This window comes from Scyliorhinus torazame, chromosome 12, assembly GCF_047496885.1.
Source record: "Scyliorhinus torazame isolate Kashiwa2021f chromosome 12, sScyTor2.1, whole genome shotgun sequence".
NCBI classification, from domain to species: Eukaryota; Metazoa; Chordata; class Chondrichthyes; order Carcharhiniformes; family Scyliorhinidae; genus Scyliorhinus; species Scyliorhinus torazame.
The window spans coordinates 138,988,100-139,014,033 of NC_092718.1; the positions used below are offsets into that span (position 1 = coordinate 138,988,100).

The 25,934-nt window shown below is 49.3% G+C and overlaps 1 protein-coding gene across 1 annotated transcript in view; it reads left to right on the top strand.

Moving 5' to 3' along the window:
• The window catches only part of LOC140387107 (multiple epidermal growth factor-like domains protein 8), a 190,466-nt gene that overhangs the window by 79,018 nt on the left and 85,514 nt on the right, over nt 1–25,934 (top strand). The window contains exon 7 of the mRNA XM_072470117.1: nt 15,305–15,482. Within this exon, the coding sequence (XP_072326218.1) occupies nt 15,305–15,482 (178 nt within the window). The remainder of the gene's footprint in view (nt 1–15,304; nt 15,483–25,934) is intronic.

Consider the following 25,934-nt stretch of genomic DNA (forward strand, 5'->3'; position numbering starts at 1 on the left):
AGTGAGGTGTGTGTGATCGGTCAGTGGTGTGTGTGTGATCGGTTAGTGTGCTGTGTGTGTGATCGGTTAGTGGTGTGTGTGTCAAAGATCAGTGAGGTGTGTGTGTGTGTGATCGGTCAGTGTGGTGTGTGTGTGATCGGTCAGTGAAGTCTGTGTGATCGATCAGTGAGGTTTGTGTGATCGATCAGTGAGGTGTGTGTGTGATCGGTCAGTGAGGTGTGTGTGTGATCAGTCTGTGTGTGTGTGAGATAAGTCAGTGAGGTGTGTGTGTCAAAGATCAGTGTGGTGTGTGTGTGTGTGATCGGTCAGTGTGGTGTGTGTGTGATCGGTCAGTGTGGTGTGTGTGTGATCAGTTTGTGAGGTGTGTGTGTGATCGGTCAGTCAGGTGTGTGTGATCGGTCAGTGAGGTCTGCGTGTGATCGATCAGTGAGGTGTGTGTGATCGATCAGTGAGGTGTGTGTGATTGATCAGTGAGGTGTGTGTGTGATTGGTCAGTGAGGTGTGTGTGTGATCATTCAGTGAGGTGTGTGTGTGATCGATTAGTGAGGTCTGTGTGTGATCGATCAGTGAGGTGTGTGTGTGATCAATCAGTGAGGTATGTGTGTGTGTGATCGGTCAGTGAGGTGGGTGTGTGTGATCGGTCATGGTGTGTGTGTGTGTGATCGATCAGTGTGGTGTGTGTGTGTGATCGATCAGTGAGGTGTGTGTGTGATCGGTTAGTGAGGTGTGTATGTGATCGGTTAGTGAGGTGTGTGTGTGTGATCGATCAGTGAGGTGTGTGTGTTTGATCAGTCAGTGGTGTGTGTGATCGATCAGTGAGGTGTGTGTGTGATCGGTCACTGAGGTGTGTGTGATCAGTCAGTGAGGTGTGTGTGTGATCGGTCAGTGAGGTGTGTGTGTGATCGGTCAGTGAGGTGTGTGTGTGATCGGTCAGTGCGGTATGTGCGATCGATCAGTGAGATGTGTGTGTGTGATCGGTTAGTGAGGTGTGTATGTGCTCGATCAGTGAGGTGGGTGTGTGATCGGTCAGTCGGGTGTGTGTGTGTGATCGGTCAGTGAGGTGTGTGTGATCGGTCAGTGAGGTGTGTGTGTGATCGGTCAGTGCGGTGTGTGTGAGATCGGTCAGTCGGGTGTGTGATCTATCAGGTGTGCGTGATCGGTCAGTGAGGTGTGTGTATGATCGATCAGTGAAATGTGTGTGTCGTCCGTCAGTGAGGTGTGGGATCGGTCAGTGCGGTATGTGCGATCGATCAGTGAGATGTGTGTGTGTGATCGGTTAGTGAGGTGTGTATGTGCTCGATCAGTGAGGTGGGTGTGTGATCGGTCAGTCGGGTGTGTGTGTGTGATCGGTCAGTGAGGTCTGTGTGTGATCGGTCAGTGAAGTGTGTGTCTGATCGGTCAGTGAGGTCTGTATTTGATTGATCAGTGAGGTGTGTGATTGATCAGTGAGGTGTGTGATTGATCAGTGAGGTCTGTGATTGATCAGTGAGATGTGTGATTGATCAGTGAGGTGTGTGATTGATCAGTGAGGTGTGTGATTGATCAGTGAGGTGTGTGTGTGATCGGTTAGTGAGGTGTGTGTGTGATCGGTTAGTGAGGTGTGTGTGTGTGATCGATCATTGAGGTGTGTGTGTGATCGGTCAGTGAGGTGTGTGTGATCGGTCAGTGAGGTGTGTGTGTGATCGGTCAGTGAGGTGTGTGTGTGATCGATCAGTGAGGTCTGTGTGTGATCGATCAGTGAGGTATGTGTGTGTGTGATCGATCAATGAGGTGTGTGTGATTGATCAGTGAGGTTGTGTGTGTGATCGATCAGTGAGATGTGTGTGATCGATCAGTGAGATGTGTGTGACCGATCAGTGAGGTGTGTGTGATCGATCAGTGAGGTGTGTGTGTGTGTGATCGATCAGTGAGGTGTGAGTGTGTGATCGGTCAGTGAGGTGTGTGTGTGTGATCGATCAGTGAGGTGTGTGTGTGATCAGTCAGTGAGGTCTGTGTGATCAGTCAGTGAGGTGTGTGGGTCAACAATCAGTGAGGTGTGTGTGATTGGTTAGTGTGGTGTGTGTGTGTGATCGGTCAGTGTGGTGTGTGTGTGATCGGTTAGTGTGGTGTGTGTGTGATCAGTTAGTGGTGTGTGTGTCAAAGATCAGTAAGGTGTGTGTGTGATCGGTCAGTGTGGTGTGTGTGTGATCGGTCAGTGAAGTCTGTGTGATCGATCAGTGAGGTTTGTGTGATCGATCAGTGAGGTGTGTGTGTGATCGGTCAGTGACGTGTGTGTGTGATCAGTCAGTGAGGTGTGTGTGATCGGTCAGTGACGTGTGTGTGTGATCAGTCAGTGAGGTGTGTGTGTGATCAGTCAGTGAGGTGTGTGTGATCAATCAGTGAGGTGTGTGTGTGATTGATCAGTGAGTTGTGTGTGTGATCAGTCAGTGAGGTGTGTCTGATCGGTCAGTGACGTGTGTGTGTGATCAGTCAGTGAGGTTGTGTGATCAATCAGTGAGGTGTGTGTGTGATTGATCAGTGAGGTGTGTGTGTGATCGATCAGTGAGGTGTGTGTGTGATCGATCAGTGAGGTGTGTGTGTGATCGGTCAGTGAGGTGTGTCTGATCGGTCAGTGATGTGTGTGTGTGATCAGTCAGTGAGGTGTGTTTCAACGATCAGTGAGGTGTGTGTGTGTGATCGGTCAGTGAGGTGTGTGTGTGTGATCGGTCAGTGATCTGTGTGTGTGATCAGTCAATGAGGTGTGTGTTATCAGTCGGTGAGGTGTGTGTGATCAGTCAGTGAGGTGTGTGTGTCAACGATCAGTGAGGTATGTGTGATCGGCCAGTGTGGTGTGTGTGATCAGTCAGTGAGGTGTGTGTGATCAGTCAGTGAGGTGTGTGTGTGATCGGTCAGTGAGGTGTGTGTGATCAGTCAGTGAGGTGTGTGTGATCGGTCAGTGAGGTGTGTGTGATCAGTCAGTGAGGTTTGTGTGATCAGTCAGTGAGGTGTGTGTGATCAATCAGTGTGGTGTGTGTGTGATCAATCAGTGTGGTGTGTGTGTGATCGGTCAGTGTGGTGTGTGTGTGATCGGTCAGTGTGTGTGTGTTATCGGTCAGTGTGCTGTGTGTGATCGGTCAGTGGTGTGTGTGTGTGATTGGTCAGTGTGGTGTGTGTGTGATCGATCAGTGAGGTGTGTGTGTCTGATTGATCAGTGAGGGGTGTGTGTGATCGGTTAGTGAGGTGTGTGTGAGATCGATCAGTGAGGTGTGTGTGTGAGATCGGTCAGTGTGGTGTGTGTGAGATCGGTCAGTGTGGTGTGTGTGAGATCGGTCAGTGTGGTGTGTGTGTGATCGGTTAGTGTGGTGTGTGTGATCGGGCAGTGAGGTGTGTGTGTGAGATTGGTAAGTGCAGTGTGTGTGTGATCCATCAGTGAGGTGTGTGTGTGTGATCGATCAGTGAGGTGTGTGTGTGATCGGTCACTGAGGTGTGTGTATAATCAGTCAGTGAGGTGTGTGTGTGATCGGTCAGTGAGGTGTGTGTGATAGGTCAGTGAGGTGTGTGTGATAGGTCAGTGAGGTGTGTGTGTCAAAGAGCAGTGAGGTGCGTGTGTGTGATCGGTCAGTGTGCTGTGTGTGTGATCGGTCTGTGTGTGTGTGTTATCGGTCAGTGTGGTGTGTGTGTGTGATTGGTCAGTGTGGTGTGTGTGTGATCGATCAGTGAGGTGTGTGTGTCTGATTGATCAGTGAGGGGTGTGTGTGATCGGTTAGTGAGGTGTGTGTGAGATCGATCAGTGAGGTGTGTGTGTGAGATCGGTCAGTGTGGTGTGTGTGAGATCGGTCAGTGTGGTGTGTGTGAGATCGGTCAGTGTGGTGTGTGTGTGATCGGTTAGTGTGGTGTGTGTGATCGGGCAGTGAGGTGTGTGTGTGAGATTGGTAAGTGCAGTGTGTGTGTGATCGATCAGTGAGGTGTGTGTGTGATCGGTCACTGAGGTGTGTGTGTGATCAGTCAGTGAGGTGTGTGTGTGATCGGTCAGTGAGGTGTGTGTGTGATCAGTCAGTGAGGTGTGTGTGTGATCGGTCAGTGAGGTGTGTGATAGGTCAGTGAGGTGTGTGATAGGTCAGTGTGGTGTGTGTGATCGGTCAGTGAGTGTGTGAGATCGGTCAGTGAGTGTGTGTGATCAGTCAGTGAGGTGTGTGTGTGTGATCGGTCAGTGATGTGTGTGTGTGATCAGTCAATGAGGTGTGTGTGATCAGTCAGTGAGGTGTGTGTGATCAGTCAGTGAGGTGTGTGTGTCAACGATCAGTGAGGTATGTGTGATCGGTCAGTGTCGTGTGTGTGATCAGTCAGTGAGGTGTGTGTGATCAGTCAGTGAGGTGTGTGTGTGATCGGTCAGTGAGGTGTGTGTGATCAGTCAGTGAGGTGTGTGTGATCAGTCAGTGAGGTGTGTGTGATCAGTCAGTGAGGTTTGTGTGATCAGTCAGTGAGGTGTGTGTGATCAGTCAGTGAGGTGTGTATGATCGGTCAGTGTGGCGTGTGTGTGATCGGTCAGTGTGGTGTGTGTGTGATCGGTTAGTGTGGTGTGTGTGATCAGTCAGTGAGGTGTGTGTGTCAAAGAGCAGTGAGGTGTGTGTGTGTGATCGGTCAGTGTGCTGTGTGTGTGATCGGTCCGTGTGTGTGTTATCGGTCAGTGTGGTGTATGTGTGATCGATCATTGAGGTGTGTGTGTGTGATCGATCAGTGAGGTGTGTGTGTGATCGGTCAGTGTGGTGTGTGTGATCGGGCAGTGAGGTGTGTGTGTGAGATTGGTAAGTGCAGTGTGTGTGTGATCGATCAGTGAGGTGTGTGTGTGATCGATCAGTGAGGTGTGTGTGTGATCGATCAGTGAGGTGTGTGTGATAGGTTAGTGAGGTGTGTGTGATAGGTCAGTGAGGTGTGTGTGATAGGTCAGTGAGGTGTGTGATAGGTCAGTGAGGTGTGTGATAGGTCAGTGAGGTGTGTGTGATAGGTCAGTGAGGTGTGTGATAGGTCAGTGAGGTGTGTGTGATAGGTCAGTGAGGTGTGTGTGATAGGTCAGTGAGGTGTGTGATAGGTCAGTGAGGTGTGTGTGATAGGTCAGTGAGGTGTGTGTGATAGGTCAGTGAGGTGTGTGTGATAGGTCAGTGAGGTGTGTGATAGGTCAGTGAGGTGTGTGTGATAGGTCAGTGAGGTGTGTGATAGGTCAGTGAGGTGTGTGTGATAGGTCAGTGAGGTGTGTGTGATAGGTCAGTGAGGTGTGTGTGATAGGTCAGTGAGGTGTGTGATAGGTCAGTGAGGTGTGTGATAGGTCAGTGAGGTGTGTGATAGGTCAGTGAGGTGTGTGATAGGTCAGTGAGGTGTGTGTGTGATAGGTCAGTGAGGTGTGTGTGATAGGTCAGTGAGTGTGTGTGTGTGATAGGTCAGTGAGGTGTGTGTGATAGGTCAGTGAGGTGTGTGTGATCGGTCAGTGAGGTGTGTGTGATCAGTCAGTGAGGTGTGTGATAGGTCAGTGAGGTGTGTGTGATAGGTCAGTGAGGTGTGTGATAGGTCAGTGAGGTGTGTGTGATAGGTCAGTGAGGTGTGTGATAGGTCAGTGAGGTGTGTGTGATAGGTCAGTGAGGTGTGTGTGATAGGTCAGTGAGGTGTGTGTGATAGGTCAGTGAGGTGTGTGTGATAGGTCAGTGAGGTGTGTGTGATAGGTCAGTGAGGTGTGTGTGATAGGTCAGTGAGGTGTGTGATAGGTCAGTGAGGTGTGTGTGATAGGTCAGTGAGGTGTGTGATAGGTCAGTGAGGTGTGTGATAGGTCAGTGAGGTGTGTGATAGGTCAGTGAGGTGTGTGTGTGATAGGTCAGTGAGGTGTGTGTGATAGGTCAGTGAGTGTGTGTGTGTGATAGGTCAGTGAGGTGTGTGTGATAGGTCAGTGAGGTGTGTGTGATCGGTCAGTGAGGTGTGTGTGATCAGTCAGTGAGGTGTGTGTGATAGGTCAGTGAGGTGTGTGTGATCAGTCAGTGAGGTGTGTGTGATCAGTCAGTGAGGTGTGTGTGATCGGTCAGTGAGGTGTGTGTGATAGGTCAGTGAGGTGTGTGTGATAGGTCAGTGAGGTGTGTGTGATCGGTCAGTGAGGTGTGTGTGATCAGTCAGTGAGGTGTGTGTGATCAGTCAGTGAGGTGTGTGTGATAGGTCAGTGAGGTGTGTGTGATAGGTCAGTGAGGTGTGTGATAGGTCAGTGAGTGTGTGTGATAGGTCAGTGAGGTGTGTGTGATAGGTCAGTGAGGTGTGTGTGATAGGTCAGTGAGGTGTGTGTGATAGGTCAGTGAGGTGTGTGTGATAGGTCAGTGAGGTGTGTGTGATAGGTCAGTGAGGTGTGTGATAGGTCAGTGAGGTGTGTGATAGGTCAGTGAGTGTGTGTGATAGGTCAGTGAGGTGTGTGTGATAGGTCAGTGAGGTGTGTGTGATAGGTCAGTGAGGTGTGTGTGATAGGTCAGTGAGGTGTGTGATAGGTCAGTGAGGTGTGTGTGATAGGTCAGTGAGGTGTGTGATAGGTCAGTGAGGTGTGTGTGATAGGTCAGTGAGGTGTGTGTGATAGGTCAGTGAGGTGTGTGTGATAGGTCAGTGAGGTGTGTGTGATAGGTCAGTGAGGTGTGTGTGATAGGTCAGTGAGGTGTGTGTGATAGGTCAGTGAGGTGTGTGTGATCAGTCAGTGAGGTGTGTGTGATAGGTCAGTGAGTGTGTGTGATAGGTCAGTGAGGTGTGTGATAGGTCAGTGAGGTGTGTGTGATAGGTCAGTGAGATGTGTGTGATCGGTCAGTGAGGTGTGTGATAGGTCAGTGAGGTGTGTGTGATCAGTCAGTGAGGTGTGTGATAGGTCAGTGAGGTGTGTGATAGGTCAGTGAGGTGTGTGATAGGTCAGTGAGTGTGTGTGATAGGTCAGTGAGGTGTGTGTGTGATAGGTCAGTGAGTGTGTGTGATCGGTCAGTGAGTGTGTGTGATAGGTCAGTGAGGTGTGTGTGATAGGTCAGTGAGGTGTGTGATAGGTCAGTGAGGTGTGTGTGATAGGTCAGTGAGGTGTGTGATAGGTCAGTGAGGTGTGTGTGATAGGTCAGTGAGGTGTGTGTGATAGGTCAGTGAGGTGTGTGATAGGTCAGTGAGGTGTGTGATAGGTCAGTGAGGTGTGTGTGATAGGTCAGTGAGGTGTGTGTGATAGGTCAGTGAGGTGTGTGTGATAGGTCAGTGAGGTGTGTGTGATAGGTCAGTGAGGTGTGTGTGATAGGTCAGTGAGGTGTGTGATAGGTCAGTGAGTGTGTGTGATAGGTCAGTGAGGTGTGTGATAGGTCAGTGAGGTGTGTGTGATAGGTCAGTGAGGTGTGTGTGATAGGTCAGTGAGGTGTGTGATAGGTCAGTGAGGTGTGTGATAGGTCAGTGAGGTGTGTGATAGGTCAGTGAGTGTGTGTGATCGGTCAGTGAGTGTGTGTGATAGGTCAGTGAGGTGTGTGATAGGTCAGTGAGTGTGTGTGATAGGTCAGTGAGGTGTGTGATAGGTCAGTGAGGTGTGTGTGATAGGTCAGTGAGGTGTGTGTGATAGGTCAGTGAGGTGTGTGATAGGTCAGTGAGGTGTGTGATAGGTCAGTGAGTGTGTGTGATCGGTCAGTGAGTGTGTGTGATAGGTCAGTGAGGTGTGTGTGATAGGTCAGTGAGGTGTGTGATAGGTCAGTGAGGTGTGTGATAGGTCAGTGAGGTGTGTGTGATAGGTCAGTGAGGTGTGTGATAGGTCAGTGAGGTGTGTGATAGGTCAGTGAGGTGTGTGTGATAGGTCAGTGAGGTGTGTGTGATAGGTCAGTGAGGTGTGTGATAGGTCAGTGAGGTGTGTGATAGGTCAGTGAGGTGTGTGATAGGTCAGTGAGGTGTGTGTGATAGGTCAGTGAGGTGTGTGTGATAGGTCAGTGAGGTGTGTGTGATAGGTCAGTGAGGTGTGTGATAGGTCAGTGAGGTGTGTGATAGGTCAGTGAGTGTGTGTGATAGGTCAGTGAGGTGTGTGATAGGTCAGTGAGGTGTGTGATAGGTCAGTGAGGTGTGTGATAGGTCAGTGAGGTGTGTGTGATAGGTCAGTGAGGTGTGTGTGATAGGTCAGTGAGGTGTGTGTGATAGGTCAGTGAGGTGTGTGTGATAGGTCAGTGAGGTGTGTGTGATAGGTCAGTGAGGTGTGTGTGATAGGTCAGTGAGGTGTGTGTGATAGGTCAGTGAGGTGTGTGATAGGTCAGTGAGTGTGTGTGATAGGTCAGTGAGGTGTGATAGGTCAGTGAGGTGTGTGTGATAGGTCAGTGAGGTGTGTGATAGGTCAGTGAGGTGTGTGATAGGTCAGTGAGGTGTGTGTGATAGGTCAGTGAGGTGTGTGTGATAGGTCAGTGAGGTGTGTGTGATAGGTCAGTGAGGTGTGTGATAGGTCAGTGAGGTGTGTGTGATAGGTCAGTGAGGTGTGTGTGATAGGTCAGTGAGGTGTGTGTGATAGGTCAGTGAGGTGTGTGATAGGTCAGTGAGTGTGTGTGATAGGTCAGTGAGGTGTGATAGGTCAGTGAGGTGTGTGTGATAGGTCAGTGAGGTGTGTGATAGGTCAGTGAGGTGTGTGTGATAGGTCAGTGAGGTGTGTGTGATAGGTCAGTGAGGTGTGTGATAGGTCAGTGAGGTGTGTGTGATAGGTCAGTGAGGTGTGTGATAGGTCAGTGAGGTGTGTGTGATCAGTCAGTGAGGTGTGTGATAGGTCAGTGAGGTGTGTGATAGGTCAGTGAGGTGTGTGATAGGTCAGTGAGTGTGTGTGATAGGTCAGTGAGGTGTGTGTGATAGGTCAGTGAGGTGTGTGTGATAGGTCAGTGAGGTGTGTGATAGGTCAGTGAGGTGTGTGATAGGTCAGTGAGGTGTGTGTGATAGGTCAGTGAGGTGTGTGTGATAGGTCAGTGAGGTGTGTGTGATAGGTCAGTGAGGTGTGTGATAGGTCAGTGAGGTGTGTGTGATAGGTCAGTGAGGTGTGTGTGATAGGTCAGTGAGGTGTGTGTGATAGGTCAGTGAGGTGTGTGTGATAGGTCAGTGAGGTGTGTGTGATAGGTCAGTGAGGTGTGTGATAGGTCAGTGAGGTGTGTGTGATAGGTCAGTGAGGTGTGTGTGATAGGTCAGTGAGGTGTGTGATAGGTCAGTGAGTGTGTGTGTGATAGGTCAGTGAGGTGTGTGTGATAGGTCAGTGAGGTGTGTGATAGGTCAGTGAGGTGTGTGTGATAGGTCAGTGAGGTGTGTGATAGGTCAGTGAGGTGTGTGTGATAGGTCAGTGAGGTGTGTGTGATAGGTCAGTGAGGTGTGTGATAGGTCAGTGAGGTGTGTGTGATAGGTCAGTGAGGTGTGTGTGATAGGTCAGTGAGGTGTGTGATAGGTCAGTGAGTGTGTGTGTGATAGGTCAGTGAGGTGTGTGTGATAGGTCAGTGAGTGTGTGTGATAGGTCAGTGAGGTGTGTGATAGGTCAGTGAGGTGTGTGTGATAGGTCAGTGAGGTGTGTGATAGGTCAGTGAGGTGTGTGATAGGTCAGTGAGGTGTGTGATAGGTCAGTGAGGTGTGTGTGATAGGTCAGTGAGGTGTGTGATAGGTCAGTGAGGTGTGTGATAGGTCAGTGAGGTGTGTGATAGGTCAGTGAGGTGTGTGTGATAGGTCAGTGAGGTGTGTGATAGGTCAGTGAGGTGTGTGTGATAGGTCAGTGAGGTGTGTGTGATAGGTCAGTGAGGTGTGTGATAGGTCAGTGAGGTGTGTGTGATAGGTCAGTGAGGTGTGTGTGATAGGTCAGTGAGGTGTGTGATAGGTCAGTGAGTGTGTGTGTGATAGGTCAGTGAGGTGTGTGTGATAGGTCAGTGAGTGTGTGTGATAGGTCAGTGAGGTGTGTGATAGGTCAGTGAGGTGTGTGTGATAGGTCAGTGAGGTGTGTGATAGGTCAGTGAGGTGTGTGATAGGTCAGTGAGGTGTGTGATAGGTCAGTGAGGTGTGTGTGATAGGTCAGTGAGGTGTGTGATAGGTCAGTGAGGTGTGTGATAGGTCAGTGAGGTGTGTGATAGGTCAGTGAGGTGTGTGTGATAGGTCAGTGAGGTGTGTGTGATAGGTCAGTGAGGTGTGTGATAGGTCAGTGAGGTGTGTGTGATAGGTCAGTGAGGTGTGTGTGATAGGTCAGTGAGGTGTGTGATAGGTCAGTGAGGTGTGTGTGATAGGTCAGTGAGGTGTGTGATAGGTCAGTGAGTGTGTGTGATAGGTCAGTGAGGTGTGTGATAGGTCAGTGAGGTGTGTGATAGGTCAGTGAGGTGTGTGATAGGTCAGTGAGGTGTGTGATAGGTCAGTGAGGTGTGTGATAGGTCAGTGAGGTGTGTGATAGGTCAGTGAGGTGTGTGTGATAGGTCAGTGAGTGTGTGTGATAGGTCAGTGAGGTGTGTGTGATAGGTCAGTGAGTGTGTGTGATAGGTCAGTGAGGTGTGTGATAGGTCAGTGAGGTGTGTGATAGGTCAGTGAGGTGTGTGTGATAGGTCAGTGAGGTGTGTGTGATAGGTCAGTGAGGTGTGTGTGATAGGTCAGTGAGTGTGTGTGATAGGTCAGTGAGGTGTGTGTGATAGGTCAGTGAGTGTGTGTGATAGGTCAGTGAGGTGTGTGATAGGTCAGTGAGGTGTGTGTGATAGGTCAGTGAGGTGTGTGATAGGTCAGTGAGGTGTGTGTGATAGGTCAGTGAGGTGTGTGATAGGTCAGTGAGGTGTGTGATAGGTCAGTGAGGTGTGTGTGTGATAGGTCAGTGAGGTGTGTGATAGGTCAGTGAGTGTGTGTGATAGGTCAGTGAGGTGTGTGATAGGTCAGTGAGGTGTGTGATAGGTCAGTGAGGTGTGTGATAGGTCAGTGAGGTGTGTGATAGGTCAGTGAGGTGTGTGATAGGTCAGTGAGGTGTGTGATAGGTCAGTGAGGTGTGTGTGATAGGTCAGTGAGTGTGTGTGATAGGTCAGTGAGGTGTGTGTGATAGGTCAGTGAGTGTGTGTGATAGGTCAGTGAGGTGTGTGTGATAGGTCAGTGAGGTGTGTGTGATAGGTCAGTGAGTGTGTGTGATAGGTCAGTGAGGTGTGTGTGATAGGTCAGTGAGTGTGTGTGATAGGTCAGTGAGGTGTGTGATAGGTCAGTGAGGTGTGTGATAGGTCAGTGAGGTGTGTGATAGGTCAGTGAGGTGTGTGTGATAGGTCAGTGAGGTGTGTGTGATAGGTCAGTGAGGTGTGTGTGATAGGTCAGTGAGTGTGTGTGATAGGTCAGTGAGGTGTGTGATAGGTCAGTGAGGTGTGTGTGATAGGTCAGTGAGGTGTGTGATAGGTCAGTGAGGTGTGTGTGATAGGTCAGTGAGGTGTGTGATAGGTCAGTGAGGTGTGTGATAGGTCAGTGAGGTGTGTGTGATAGGTCAGTGAGGTGTGTGATAGGTCAGTGAGGTGTGTGTGATAGGTCAGTGAGGTGTGTGTGATAGGTCAGTGAGGTGTGTGATAGGTCAGTGAGTGTGTGTGATAGGTCAGTGAGGTGTGTGATAGGTCAGTGAGGTGTGTGTGATAGGTCAGTGAGGTGTGTGATAGGTCAGTGAGGTGTGTGTGATAGGTCAGTGAGGTGTGTGTGATAGGTCAGTGAGGTGTGTGTGATAGGTCAGTGAGGTGTGTGATAGGTCAGTGAGGTGTGTGTGATAGGTCAGTGAGGTGTGTGATAGGTCAGTGAGGTGTGTGTGATAGGTCAGTGAGGTGTGTGATAGGTCAGTGAGGTGTGTGTGATAGGTCAGTGAGGTGTGTGATAGGTCAGTGAGGTGTGTGATAGGTCAGTGAGGTGTGTGTGATAGGTCAGTGAGGTGTGTGATAGGTCAGTGAGGTGTGTGTGATAGGTCAGTGAGGTGTGTGTGATAGGTCAGTGAGTGTGTGTGATCAGTCAGTGAGGTGTGTGTGATAGGTCAGTGAGGTGTGTGTGATAGGTCAGTGAGGTGTGTGTGATAGGTCAGTGAGGTGTGTGTGATAGGTCAGTGAGGTGTGTGTGATAGGTCAGTGAGGTGTGTGTGATAGGTCAGTGAGGTGTGTGTGATAGGTCAGTGAGGTGTGTGATAGGTCAGTGAGGTGTGTGATAGGTCAGTGAGGTGTGTGATAGGTCAGTGAGGTGTGTGATAGGTCAGTGAGGTGTGTGTGATAGGTCAGTGAGGTGTGTGATAGGTCAGTGAGGTGTGTGTGTGATAGGTCAGTGAGGTGTGTGATAGGTCAGTGAGGTGTGTGTGATAGGTCAGTGAGGTGTGTGATAGGTCAGTGAGGTGTGTGTGTGATAGGTCAGTGAGGTGTGTGATAGGTCAGTGAGGTGTGTGTGATAGGTCAGTGAGGTGTGTGATAGGTCAGTGAGGTGTGTGTGATAGGTCAGTGAGGTGTGTGTGATAGGTCAGTGAGGTGTGTGTGATAGGTCAGTGAGTGTGTGTGATAGGTCAGTGAGGTGTGTGTGATAGGTCAGTGAGGTGTGTGTGATCAGTCAGTGAGGTGTGTGATAGGTCAGTGAGGTGTGTGATAGGTCAGTGAGGTGTGTGTGATCAGTCAGTGAGGTGTGTGATAGGTCAGTGAGGTGTGTGTGATAGGTCAGTGAGGTGTGTGTGATAGGTCAGTGAGGTGTGTGTGATAGGTCAGTGAGGTGTGTGTGATAGGTCAGTGAGGTGTGTGATAGGTCAGTGAGGTGTGTGATAGGTCAGTGAGGTGTGTGTGATAGGTCAGTGAGGTGTGTGATCAGTCAGTGAGGTGTGTGTGATCAGTCAGTGAGGTGTGTGTGTGATAGGTCAGTGAGGTGTGTGTGATAGGTCAGTGAGGTGTGTGATCAGTCAGTGAGGTGTGTGTGATCAGTCAGTGAGGTGTGTGTGATCAGTCAGTGAGGTGTGTCTGTGATAGGTCAGTGAGGTGTGTGTGATAGGTCAGTGAGGTGTGTGTGATAGGTCAGTGAGGTGTGTGTGATCAGTCAGTGAGGTGTGTGATAGGTCAGTGAGGTGTGTGATAGGTCAGTGAGGTGTGTGATAGGTCAGTGAGGTGTGTGTGATAGGTCAGTGAGGTGTGTGATAGGTCAGTGAGGTGTGTGATCGGTCACTGAGGTGTGTGTGTGATAGGTCAGTGAGGTGTGTGATAGGTCAGTGAGTGTGTGTGATAGGTCAGTGAGGTGTGTGTGATCAGTCAGTGAGGTGTGTGATAGGTCAGTGAGGTGTGTGTGATCAGTCAGTGAGGTGTGTGATCGGTCAGTGAGGTGTGTGTGTGATAGGTCAGTGAGGTGTGTGTGATCAGTCAGTGAGGTGTGTGATAGGTCAGTGAGGTGTGTGTGATCGGTCAGTGAGGTGTGTGATAGGTCAGTGAGGTGTGTGATAGGTCAGTGAGGTGTGTGATCGATCAGTGAGGTGTGTGTGTGATCAGTCAGTGAGGTGTGTGTGTGATTGGTCAGTGAGGTGTGTGTGTGATTTGTCAGTGAGGTGTGTGTGTGATTGGTCAGTTAGGTGTGTGTGTGTTTGGTCAGTGAGGTATGTGATCGGTCAGTGAGGTATGTGATCGGCCAGTGAGGTGTGTGTGTGTGATCGGATAGTGAGGTGTGTGTGTGATTGGTCAGTGAGGTCTGTGTGTGATCGGTCAGTGAGGTATGTGTGTGATCGATCAGTGAGGTGTGTGTGTGATCGGTCAGTGAGGTGTGTGTGTGATCGATCAGTGAGGTGTGTGTGTGATCGGTCAGTGTGGTGTGTGTCTGATCAGTCAGTGAGGTGTGTGTGTCAAAGAGCAGTGAGGTGTGTGTGTGTGATCGGTCAGTGAGGTGTATGTGTCAAAGATCCGTGAGGTGTGTGTGTGTGATTGGTCAGTGTGGTGTGTTTGTGATCGGTCAGTGTGGTGTGTGTGTGTGATCGGTCAGTGAGTTGTGTGTGTCAAAGATCAGTGAGGTGTGTGTGTGTGATCGACAATGAGGTGTGTGTGTGATCGGTTAGTGTGGTGTGTTTGTGATCGGTCAGTGAGGTGTGTGTGTGTGATCGACAATGAGGTGTGTGTGTGATCGGTTAGTGTGGTGTGTTTGTGATCGGTCAGTGAGGTGTGTGTCAAAGAACAGTGAGGTGTGTGTGTGTGATCGGTCAGTGTGGTGTGTTTGTGATTGGTCAGTGAGGTGTGTGTGTCAAAGATCAGTGAGGTGTGTGTGTGATTGGTCAGTGTGGTGTGTGTGCGATCGGTCAGTGTGGTGTGTATCTGATCGGTCAGTGAGTTGTGTGTGTCAAAGATCAGTGAGGTGTGTGTGTGATTGGTCAGTGTGTTGCGTGTGTGATCGGTCAGTGAGGTGTGCGTGTCTGATTGATCAGTGAGGTGTGTGTGTGATTGGTCAGTGAGGTGTGTGATCGGTCAGTGAAATATGTGATCGGTCAGTGCGGTGTGTGTGTGATCGATCAGTGATGTGTGTGTGATCGGTCAGTGAGGTGTGTGTGATCGATAAGTGAGGCGTGTGTGATCGATCAGTGAGGTGTGTGTGTGATCAGTCAGTGAGGTGTGTGTGTGATTGGTCAGTGAGGTGTGTGTGTGATTTGTCAGTGAGGTGTGTGTGTGATTGGTCAGTTAGGTGTGTGTGTGTTTGGTCAGTGAGGTATGTGATCGGTCAGTGAGGTATGTGATCGGCCAGTGAGGTGTGTGTGTGTGATCGGATAGTGAGGTGTGTGTGTGATTGGTCAGTGAGGTCTGTGTGTGATCGGTCAGTGAGGTATGTGTGTGATCGATCAGTGAGGTGTGTGTGTGATCGGTCAGTGAGGTGCGTGTGTGATCGATCAGTGAGGTGTGTGTGTGATCGATCAGTGAGGTGTGTGTGATCGATCAGTGTGGTGTGTGTGTGATCGATCAGTGTGGTGTGTGTGTGATCGATCAGTGAGGTGTGTGTGCGATCGATCAGTGAAGTGTGTGTGTGCGATCGATCAGTGAGGTGTGTGTGATTGATCAGTGAGGTGTGTGATCGATCAGTGAGGTGTGTGTGTGATCGATCAGTGAGGTGTGTGTGTGATCGATCAGTGAGGTGTGTGTGTGATCGATCAGTGAGGTGTGTGTGTGATCGATCAGTGAGGTGTGCGAGGTGAGATATATGTGATCAGTCAGTGGAGTGTGCATGTGTTCAATGTGATGAGGATGATCTGTAAGGTATGTGTGTGCATGTGCCCACGAATCCTCTCTGTGTGCACGTGCTTGGCAATGTGTGTGTTAGTATGCTCAGCACCATCCTCCCCACATATTGTAACATGTTCTGTCGAATCCATTAGGTCGGACAACCTTTGACCAGTTTAGTGCTGGGATGTTTCGATTTAACCTACAAGATCTGGTCTGGCAGGAGGTCATTCCTACTGGAGGGACGAGTCCGGCAGTGGCTGCTCACTCCATGGTTTTTCATCCAGCATCACGCACGCTGATTGTCCATGGTGGGCATCGTGTCTCACCCAGGTAAGTGAGGTGGGTAGTATAATGGGCGAGGGTTTGGAGAACACCAAAGTATATCATGGAGTTCACCTGACCCAAAACCTTTACTAGATTTTGTTTATGGGGAGCACAAGGACCTACTTTAGCAGAGGGCAGTAGAGCGGAGCTGCTGATTGGTGTTGCACGGGAAATTTGCATACCTCCGTCGTGGAGATTTAAAAAGACCGGGAGCTGTGAGTTGTAGCAGAGATTTAAAAAGAGCGGGAGCTGCGAGTCGGAGCGGAGATTTAAAAAGCGCGGGAGCTGCGAGTCGGAGCGGAGATTTAAAAAGCGCGGGAGCTGCGAGTCGGAGCGGAGATTTCAAAAGCGCGGGATCTGCGAGTAGGAGAGGAGTTTTAAAAAGAGCGGGAGCTGCGAGTCGGAGCATAGATTTAAAAAGATCGCGGCCTAGTTTCGGGAGCCGTTCGGAGGAGGAGGATCAGGCTCTGTCAGGGACAGGACCTGAGAACATCTAAGACCCTCAGAAGGTAAGTGAGTGATTTTTACTCATTTTTGCTTTCATTACCTTTTCAAATTGTGTGTGTGTGTGGGGGGAGAAACTGAAGTGACATCACAGAAAAGCTGTGACCTGAGTGGCTGGTTGGAAATCTACACTAATTTAAAAAATTAAGCATTGGTAACGAATTAAACATAATTACTTAATTATAATTTAGAGGGGTATCTAAGCCAGAGATCAGAGAGTACTATATTTAGCTTTCACATTTATAGTAGAAATCTAGTGCTAGGAAACAGATAGTTAACAGTAACTTAAAAAACATTTTTAAAAAAAACTTTTAATTTTAATTTACTAATTAATTGACGCAATGTCAGTAAGAGGGGTGCAGTGCTCTGACTGTGAGATGTGGCATGTCCGGGAGGCTTCCAGCGTCCCGGATGGCTTCATCTGCAGAAAGTGCACCCAACTGGAGCTCCTCACAGACCGCATGGTTCGGTTGGAGCAGCAATTGGATGCACTTAGGAGCATGCAGGTGGCAGAAAGCGTCATAGATCGCAGTTACATAAATGTGGTCACACCCAAGGTGCAGGCAGAGAAATGGGTGACCACCAGAAAGGACAGGCAGTCAGTGCAGGAATCCCCTGTGGTTGTCCCCCTCTCGAATAGGTATACCTCTTTGGATACAGTTGGGAGGGGGATAGCCTATCAGGGGAAAGCAGCAGCGAGAGCAGTGGCACCACGGCTGGCTCTGATGTTCAGAGGGGAGGGTCAAAGCGCAGAAGAGCAATAGTAATAGGGGACTCTATAGTCAGGGGCACAGATAGGCGCTTCTGTGGACGTGAAAGAGACTCCAGGATGGTATGTTGCCTCCCTGGTGCCAGGGTCCAGGATGTCTCCGAATGGGTAGAGGGCATCCTGAAGGGGGAGGGCAAACAGGCAAAGGTCGTTGTACATGTCGTTGGTACTAACGACATAGGCAGGAAGGGGCATGAGGTCCTGCAGCAGGAGTTCAGGGAGCTAGGCAGAAAGTTAAAAGACAGGACCTCCAGGGTTGTAATCTCGGGATTACTCCCTGCGCCACGTGCCAGTGAGGCTAGAAATAGGAAGATAGAGCAGCTAAACACGTGGCTAAACAGCTGGTGTCGGAGGGAGGGTTTCTGTTATCTGGACCACTGGGAGCTCTTCCGGGGCAGGTGTGACCTATATAAGAAGGACGGGTTGCATCTAAACTGGAGAGGCATAAATATCCTGGCCGCGAGGTTTGCTAGTGTCACACGGGAGGGTTTAAACTAGTATGGCAGGGGGGTGGGCACGGGAGCAATAGGTCAGAAGGTGAGAGCATTGAGGGGGAACTAGGGAATAGGGACAGTGTGGCTCTGAGGCAGAGCAGACAGGGAGAAGTTGCTGAACACAGCGGGTCACGTGGCCTGAAGTGCATATGTTTTAATGCAAAAAGTATTACGGGTAAGGCAGATGAACTTAGAGCTTGGATGAGTGCTTGGAACTATGATGTTGTTGCCATTACAGAGACCTGGTTGAGGGAAGGGCAGGATTGGCAGCTAAACGGTCCAGGATTTAGATGTTTCAGGCGGGATGTAAAAGGGGTGGCGGAGTTGCGCTACTGGTTAGGGAGAATATCACAGCTGTACTGTGGGAGGACACCTCAGAGGGCAGTGAGGCTATATGGGTCGAGATCAGGAATAAGAAGGGTGCAGTCACAATGTTGGGGGTTTACTACAGGCCTCCCAACAGCCAGCGGGAGATAGAGGAGCAGATAGGTAGACAGATTTTGGAAAAGAGTAAAAACAACAGGGTTGTGGTGATGGGAGACTTTAACTTTCCAATATTGACTGGGACTCACTTAGTGCCAGGGGCTTAGACGGGGCAGAGTTAGTAAGGAGCATCCAAGAGGGCTTCTTAAAACTAGATGTAGACAGTCCAACTAGAGAAGGGGCGGTACTAGACCTGGTATTGGGGAATGAGCCAGGCCAGGTGGTAGAAGTTTCAGTCGGGGAGCATTTTGGGAACAGTGACCACAATTCAGTAAGGTTTAAAGTGCTGGTGGACAAGGATAAGAATGGTCCTCGGATGAATGTGCTAAATTGGGGGAAGGCTAATTATAACAATATTAGGCGGGAACTGAAGAACATAGATTGGGGGCGGATGTTTGAGGGAAAATCAACATCTGACATGTGGGCTTTCAAGTGTCAGTTGAAAGGAATTCAGGACCGGCATGTTCCTGTGAGGAAGAAGGATAAATACGGCAATTTTCGGGAACCTTGGATAACGAGAAATATTGTAGGCCTTGTCAAAAAGAAAAAGGAGGCATTGTCAGGGCTAAAAGGCTGGGAACAGACGAAGCCTGTGTGGAATATAAGGAAAGTAGGGAGGAACTTAAGCAAGGAGTCAGGAGGGCTAGAAGGGGTCACGAAAAGTCATTGGCAAATAGTGTTAAGGAAAATCCCAAGGCTTATTACACGTACATAAAAAGCAAGAGGGTAGCCAGGGAAAGGGTTGGCCCAATGAAGGATAGGCAAGGGAATCTATGTGTGGAGCCAGAGGAAATGGGCGAGGTACTAAATGAATACTTTGCATCAGTATTCACCAAAGAGAAGGAATTGGTAGATGTTGAGTCTGGAGAAGGGTATGTAGACAGCCTGGGTCACATTGAGATCCAAAAAGACGTTGGGCGTCTTAAAAAATATTAAGGTAGATAAGTTCCCAGGGCCTGATGGGATCTACCCCAGAATACTGAAGGAGGCTGGAGAGGAAATTGCGGAGGCTTTGACAGAAACCTTTGGATCCTCACTGTCTTCAGGTGATGTCCCGGAGGACTGGAGAATAGCCGATGTTGTTCCTCTGTTTAAGAAGGGTAGCAAGGATAATCCAGGGAACTACAGGCCGGTGAGCCTTACTTCAGTAGTAGGGAAATTACTGGAGAGAATTCTTCGAGACAGGATCTACTCCCATTTGGAAGCAAATGGACGTATTAGTGAGAGGCAGCATTGTTTTGTGAAGGGGAGGTCGTGTCTCAGTAACTTGATAGAGTTTTTCGAGGAGGTCACAAAGATGATTGATGCAAGTAGGGCAGTGGATGTTGTCTCTATGGACTTCAGGAAGGCCTTTGACAAGGTCCCTCATGGTGGACTAGTACAAAAGGTGAAGTCACACGGGATCAGGGGTGAGCTGGCAAGGTGGATACAGAACTGGCTAGGTCATCGAAGGCAGAGAGTAGCAATGGAAAGATGCTTTTCTAAATGGAGGCATGTGACCAGTGGTGTTCCGCAGGGATCAGTGCTGGGACCTTTGCTGTTTGTCGTATATATAAATGATTTGAAGGAAAATGTAACTGGTCTGATTAGTAAGTTTGCAGACGACACAAAGGTTGGTGGAATTGCGGATAGCGATGAGGACTGTCAGAGGATACAGCAGGATTTAGATTGTTTGGAGACTTGGGCGGAGAGATGGCAGATGGAGTTTAATCCGGACAAATGTGAGGTAATGCATTTTGGAAGGTCTAATGCATGTAGGGAATATACAGTGAATGGTAGAACCCTCAAGAGTATTGAAAGTCAGAGAGATCTAGGAGTATAGGTCCACAGGTCACTGAAAGGGGCAACACAGGTGGAGAAGGTAGTCAAGAAGGCATACGGCATGCTTGCCTTCATTGACCGGGGCATTGAGTATAAGAATTGGCAAGTCATGTTGCAGTTGTATAGAACCTTAGTTAGGCCACACTTGGAGTATAGTGTTCAATTCTGGTCGCCACACTACCAGAAGGATGTGAAGGCTTTAGAGAGGGTGCAAACGAGATTTACCAGAATGTTGCCTGGTATGGAGAGCATTAGCTATGAGGAGCGGTTGAATAAACTCGGTTTGTTCTCACTGGAACGACGGAGGTTGAGGGGCGACCTGATAGAGGTCTACAAAATTATGAGGGGCATAGACAGAGTGGATATTCAGAAGCTTTTCCCCGCGGTAGAGGGGTCAATTACTAGGGGGCATAGGTTTAAGGTGAGAGGGGCAAGGTTTAGAGTAGATGTACAAGGCAAGGTTTTTTACGCAGAGGGTAGTGGGTGCCTGGAACTCGCTACCGGAGCAGGTGGTGGAAGCAGGGACGATAGTGACATTTAAGGGGCATCTTGACAAATACATGAATAGGATGGGAATAGAGGGATGCGGACCCAGGAAGTGTAGAAGATTGTAGTTTAGTCAGGCAGCATGGTCGGCACGGGCTTGGAGAGCCGAAGGGCCTGTTCCTGTGCTGTACATGTCTTTGTTCTTTGTTCTTTGTTTCCAGGTGTTACGCAACAGAGACCGTAAGTATTTTTAAACAAACCAATATTTATTCTATGAATCCAGTTAACATTTTATAAACACATAGTAAACATCTTATTAATTACAAACACAGATTCCCCCCCCCCCCCCCCCCCCAAAGATACAGTACTCTACAGGTAACCGTTATTAACTTTCCTAACAACACCCTTTTTTCCCATAACACAATAAGTTTGCATTCCGTACAGAAATGGAGTTATCAAGTGGTCTTGAGACATTCTTTAGCATGCTGAGAGAGAGACCAAAATACACCTTCTTGGTTTCAATGCAGCTCCCCAACTGAAAACAAACCAAAAAAATCCTCAGAGCCACAAAGCAGCTTCCAGCTCAAAACAAAAGTAAAAAGCAGAGCCAGAGCCCAGCTCCACCCACACAATGACATCACTGCAGCCATTTGAGAAGACAAACATTTCTTGAAGTGACATTCCCATGACAGTAGATACCCAGAGACATACCCCATGAACCAAGTATTAACTCACCCTGGGACACAACCCACACTACTCAGTATAAACCACCCCAGGGACACGCTCCCATCTATCCAGTGTATAAGGTTCGAGAAAGTTGCCATAGTCCCAGATGACCATAGGTTGCTTTCCCCGTTTAGGGGGAGAACTGTCTGGTGGTGATTTAACCTGAGGATCACCACCCCTCAGACGAGGGGCAAGGTTGAGAAGTGGTTGAATAACTTCATGCAGTACGAGGATTGAACCTGCGCTGCTGGCCTTGCTCCGCATCATGAACTAGCTGTATAGACAAGAAATCTGCATCGGCCCCCATGTACCCAGTATACACTGACACCCGTGATGCACTCCATTTGCAGTGCAAATTCTTTTTTTAAAAAAAAGCATTTTATTACAAACCTAAGGGCAGCACGGTAGCATACTGGTTAGCACAATTGCTTCACAGCTCCAGGGTCCCAGGTTCGATTCCCGGCTTGGGTCACTGTCTGTGTGGAGTCTGCACGTTCTCCCCTTGTGTGCATGTGTTTCCTCCGGGTATTCCGGTTTCCTCCCACAGTCCAAAGTGTGCAGGTTAGGTGGATTGGCCATGCTAAATTGCCCTTAGTGTCCAAAATTGCCCTTCGTGTTGGGTGGGGTTACTGGGTTATGGGGATAGGGTGTAGGTGTGGGCTTGGTTAGGGTGCTCTTTCAAAAGAGCCGGTGCAGACTCGATGGGCCGAATGGCCTCCTGCACTGTAAATTCTATGATATATCACAACAGGTTACAGCGAACAAACACCCCGGGAAACCCCGCCCCGCGACGAACATCCCCTCAAACACGGTCACAAACATCCCCACCTTTCCTCAAACCCCTGAAGAGCCCCTTAACTCATACTTTATCTTCTCCGCTCGCAGGAAGTTGTACAGGTCACCCAACCAAGCCGCCACCCCCAATGGCGATGCCGACCGCCATTCCAGTAAAATTCGCCGCCGTGCAATCAGAGAGGCAAAGGCCACGACATCGGCTTTCCTCCTCTCCATGAGCTCAGGCTTCTCTGAAACCCCAAATATCGCCACCAAAGGGCCTGGGTCCACCTCCTCCTCCACTATCCTGGCTAAGACTGCAAACACTCCCGCCCAGAATCTTCCCAATTTTTCACAACTCCAAAACATGTGCACGTGATTCGTTGGCCCCCGCCCACACTTCTCACACTCATCTGCTATCCCCTGAAAGAACTCACTCATTCTCGCCCGAGTCATATGCACCCTGTGCACCACCTTAAACTGTATCAGGCTCATCTTTGTACATGAGGACATCCCGTTTACTCTACGCAGTGCCTCACTCCATGCTCCCCAATGGATCTCCCCTCCAAACTCCGCTTCCCATTTCTCCTCGATCTTCACCACCCGCTCGCCTCCCTGCTCCCCCAGCCACTTGTATATATCCCTAATTCTTCCCTCCCCTTCCACATCCGGGAGAAGTAGTCACTCCAGCAGGGTGTATCCCGGCAATCTAGGGAACCCCCTCCAGACCTTTCGAGGAAAATGCCCTAACCTGCAGATACCTGAACTCACTCCCCCTCAGCAGCTCTACCCTCTCCCTTAGCTCCTTCAAACTGACGAACCTTTCCTCCAAATACAGATCCCTCACCTTGACCAGCCCCACTTCCCTCCACCTCCTGTACACTATCCATCCCACCACGACATCCCTTCCACCCTAAAATGCCTCCTCAACTGATTCTGTATCTTCACTATGGACTGCACCACCGGGCTCCTTGAATACCTACTTGGAGCCATTGGCAACGCTGCCATCATCATAGCCCTCAAATTACATCCCTTACAAGATTCCTCCTCCATCCTAAACCACTCGACCCCTTCTCCTTCCCACCACCACTGCACTTTGTCCACATTCACCGCCCAATAACAATGAAGAATCCCCCCCCCCGGCAGTGCAAATTCTGCCAGAGACACCCCATGTACGCAGTGTAAACTCCCCCAGAGATGCACTCCATTTTTACACTGTAAACTCCCCTAAAAACACACCTCATCTGCCCAGTATAAAACAACAAAGAACAAAGAAAATTACAGCACTTTGGGCCTCCCAGCCTGCGCCGATCAGATCCTTTATCTAAACCTGTCTTCTATTTTCCAAGGATCTACTTCCCTCTGTTCCCCGTCCGTTCATATATCTGTCTAGATGCATCTTAAATGATGCTATCGTGCCCGCCTCTGCCACCTCCGCTGGCAAAGCATTCCAGGCACCCACCACCCTCTGCGTAAAAAACTTTCCACGCACATCTCGCTTAAACTTTCTCCCTCTCACCTTGAAATCGTGACCCCTTGTAATTGACACCCCCACTCTTGGAAAAAGTTTGTTGCTATTCACCCTGTCCATACCTCTCATAATTTTGTAGACCTCAATAAGGTCCCCTCTCAACCTCCGTCTTTCCAACGAAAACAATCCTAATCTACTCAACCTTTCTTCATAGCTAGCACCCTCCATACCAGGCAGCATCCTGGTGAACCTCCTCTGCACCCTCTCTAAAGCATCCACATCCTTCTGGTAATGTGGCGACCAGAACTGCACGCAGTATTCCAAATGTGACCTCACCAAAGTCCTCTACAACTGTAACATGACCTGCCGACTCTTGTACTCAATACCCCGTCCGATGAAGGCAAGCATGCTGTATGCCTTCTTGACCACTCTTAATGACCTGCGTTGCCACCTTCACTCGCACAGAGACACATCCCAAATACAGTGTAAATCCCGCCCCCCCCAGGGAGACACCCCATGTACCCAGTGTAAACTCTGCCAGAAACACACTCAATTTACAGTGTTTGGGCCTCTAGAAAAATACCCCATGTACAGTGTATGCTGCCCTAGAGACACACACCATGCTCCCAGTGTAAAGCACCCAGAGACACATCCCATGTACCCAGTGTAAACATAGAAAACATAGAAAATACAGCACAGAACAGGCCCTTCGGCTCACGATGTGCCGAACTTTTGTCCTAGATTAAGAACAAATTAATCTACACCCCATCATCTACCGTAATCCATGTACCTATCCAATAGCCGCTTGAAGGTGTTGCTAATTTTCTCCTTGGTTCAATTGCTCTGTTTTATTACCTTTGCTCTCGAGTCGCCAGGTATCTTTATGATACCGCCACGAGGTTCAAGTCCGAGTAATGATCAATAATCCAATACACCGATTAGTAAGATTTAAATCAAAGCACATTTATTATACACAGTAATCGCTACTCATGCACAAATTCTACGTCTAAGCTACTTCTACAACTAACAGGCCTATACTTAACTTTGAACTGGCCAACCAGGTCAGGGGAACAAATGGCCTTTTGTTTGGGTTCTGAGTCTGCGGGATTCGAAGTTTGTATGGATTGGTGGCTTGGAGCGCCTATCTCATAGCGAGCGTTGAGTTAAGACTTCCGATTTCGATGATCACTGGAGTCACTGCACCGGTCACGGTCAATGTTGGTTCGTTGTTGCTGAGTGATCCAGGCAGGAAGAAGAGAGCGGTGAAGAGAGAGCGATTTAAACTTGGGGCTCAACTCTTATCGTCCCCAGGGGCTTCCCGCCTTTCGTGGCGGACCCTGTACCTGGTCCCAAGGGTCCCAGGCAACATCCTGGTAAATCTCCTTTGCACATTTTCCAAAGCTTCCACATCCTTCCTAAAATGAGGCGACCAGAACTGCACACACTACTCCAAATGTGGCCTCAGCAAGGTTTTGTACAGCTGCACCATCACCTCACGGCTCTTAAATTCAATCCCTCTGCTAATGAACGCTAGCGCACCATAGGCCTTCTTCACAGTTCTATCCACTTGAGTGGCAGCTTTCAAAGATCTATGAACATGGACCCCAAGATCTCTCTGCTCCTCCACATTGTCAAAAACCCTACCGGTAACTCTGTATTCCGCATTCATGTTTGTCCTTCCAAAATGGACAACCTCACACTTTTCAGGGTTAAACTCTATCTGCCACTTCTCAGACCAGCTCTGCATCCTATCTATGTCTCTTTGCAGCCGACAACAGCCCTTCTCACTATTCACAACTCCACCAATCTTCGTATCGTCTGCAAATTTACCGACCCACCCTTCAACTCCCTCATCCAAGTCATTAATGAAAATCACAAACAGCAGAGGACCCAGAACTGATTCCTGTGGTACGCCACTGGCTCCAGGCTGAGTATTTGTCATCCACCACCACTCTCTGACTTCTATCGGTCAGCCAGTTCGTTATCCAACTGGCCAAATTTCACACTATCCCATGCCTCCCTACTTTCTACATAAGCCTACCATGGGGAACCTTATCAAATGCCTTACTAAAATCCATGTACACTACATGCACTGCTTGACCTTCATCCACGTGCTTGGTCACCTCCTCAAAGAATTCAATAAGACTTGTGAGGCAAGACCTACCCCTCAGAAATCCATGCTGACTATCCCTAATCAAGCAGTGTCTTTCCAGATGCTCAGAAATCCTATCCCTCTGTATCCTTTCCATTACTTTGCCGACCACCGAAGAAAGATTGACTGGTCTGTAATTCCCAGGGTTATCTCTATTCCCTTTTTTGAACAGGGGCACAACATTCGTCATTCTCCAATCCCCTGGTACCACCCCTGTTGACAGTGACGACGAAAAGATCGGGGGACTTGTCTATCCTCAAGTTTTTCAAAATGCCCAACACACCTTCCTTCCGAACAAGTATCTCCTCGAGCTGTTTCACACTGTCCTCTCCAACAGCGAGTTCCAGGCACCCACTACCCTCTGCGTAAAAAACTTGCCTCGTACGTCTACTCTAAACCTTGCCCCTCTCACCTTAAACCTATGCCCCCTAGTAATTGACCCCTCTACCCCGGGGAAAAGCCTCTGACTATCCACTCTGTCTATGCCCCTCATAATTTTGTATACCTCTATCAGGTCTCCCCTCAACCTCCTTCGTTCCAGTGAGAACAAACCAAGTTTATTCAACCGCTCCTCATAGCTAATGCCCTCCATACCAGGCAACATTCTGGTAAATCTCTTCTGCACCCTCTCTAAAGCCTCCACATCCTTCTGGTAGTGCGGCGACCAGAATTGAACACTGTACTCCAAGTGTGGCCTAACTAAGGTTCTATACAGCTGCAACATGACTTGCCAATTCTTATACTCAATGCCCCGACCAATGAAGGCAAGCATGCCGTA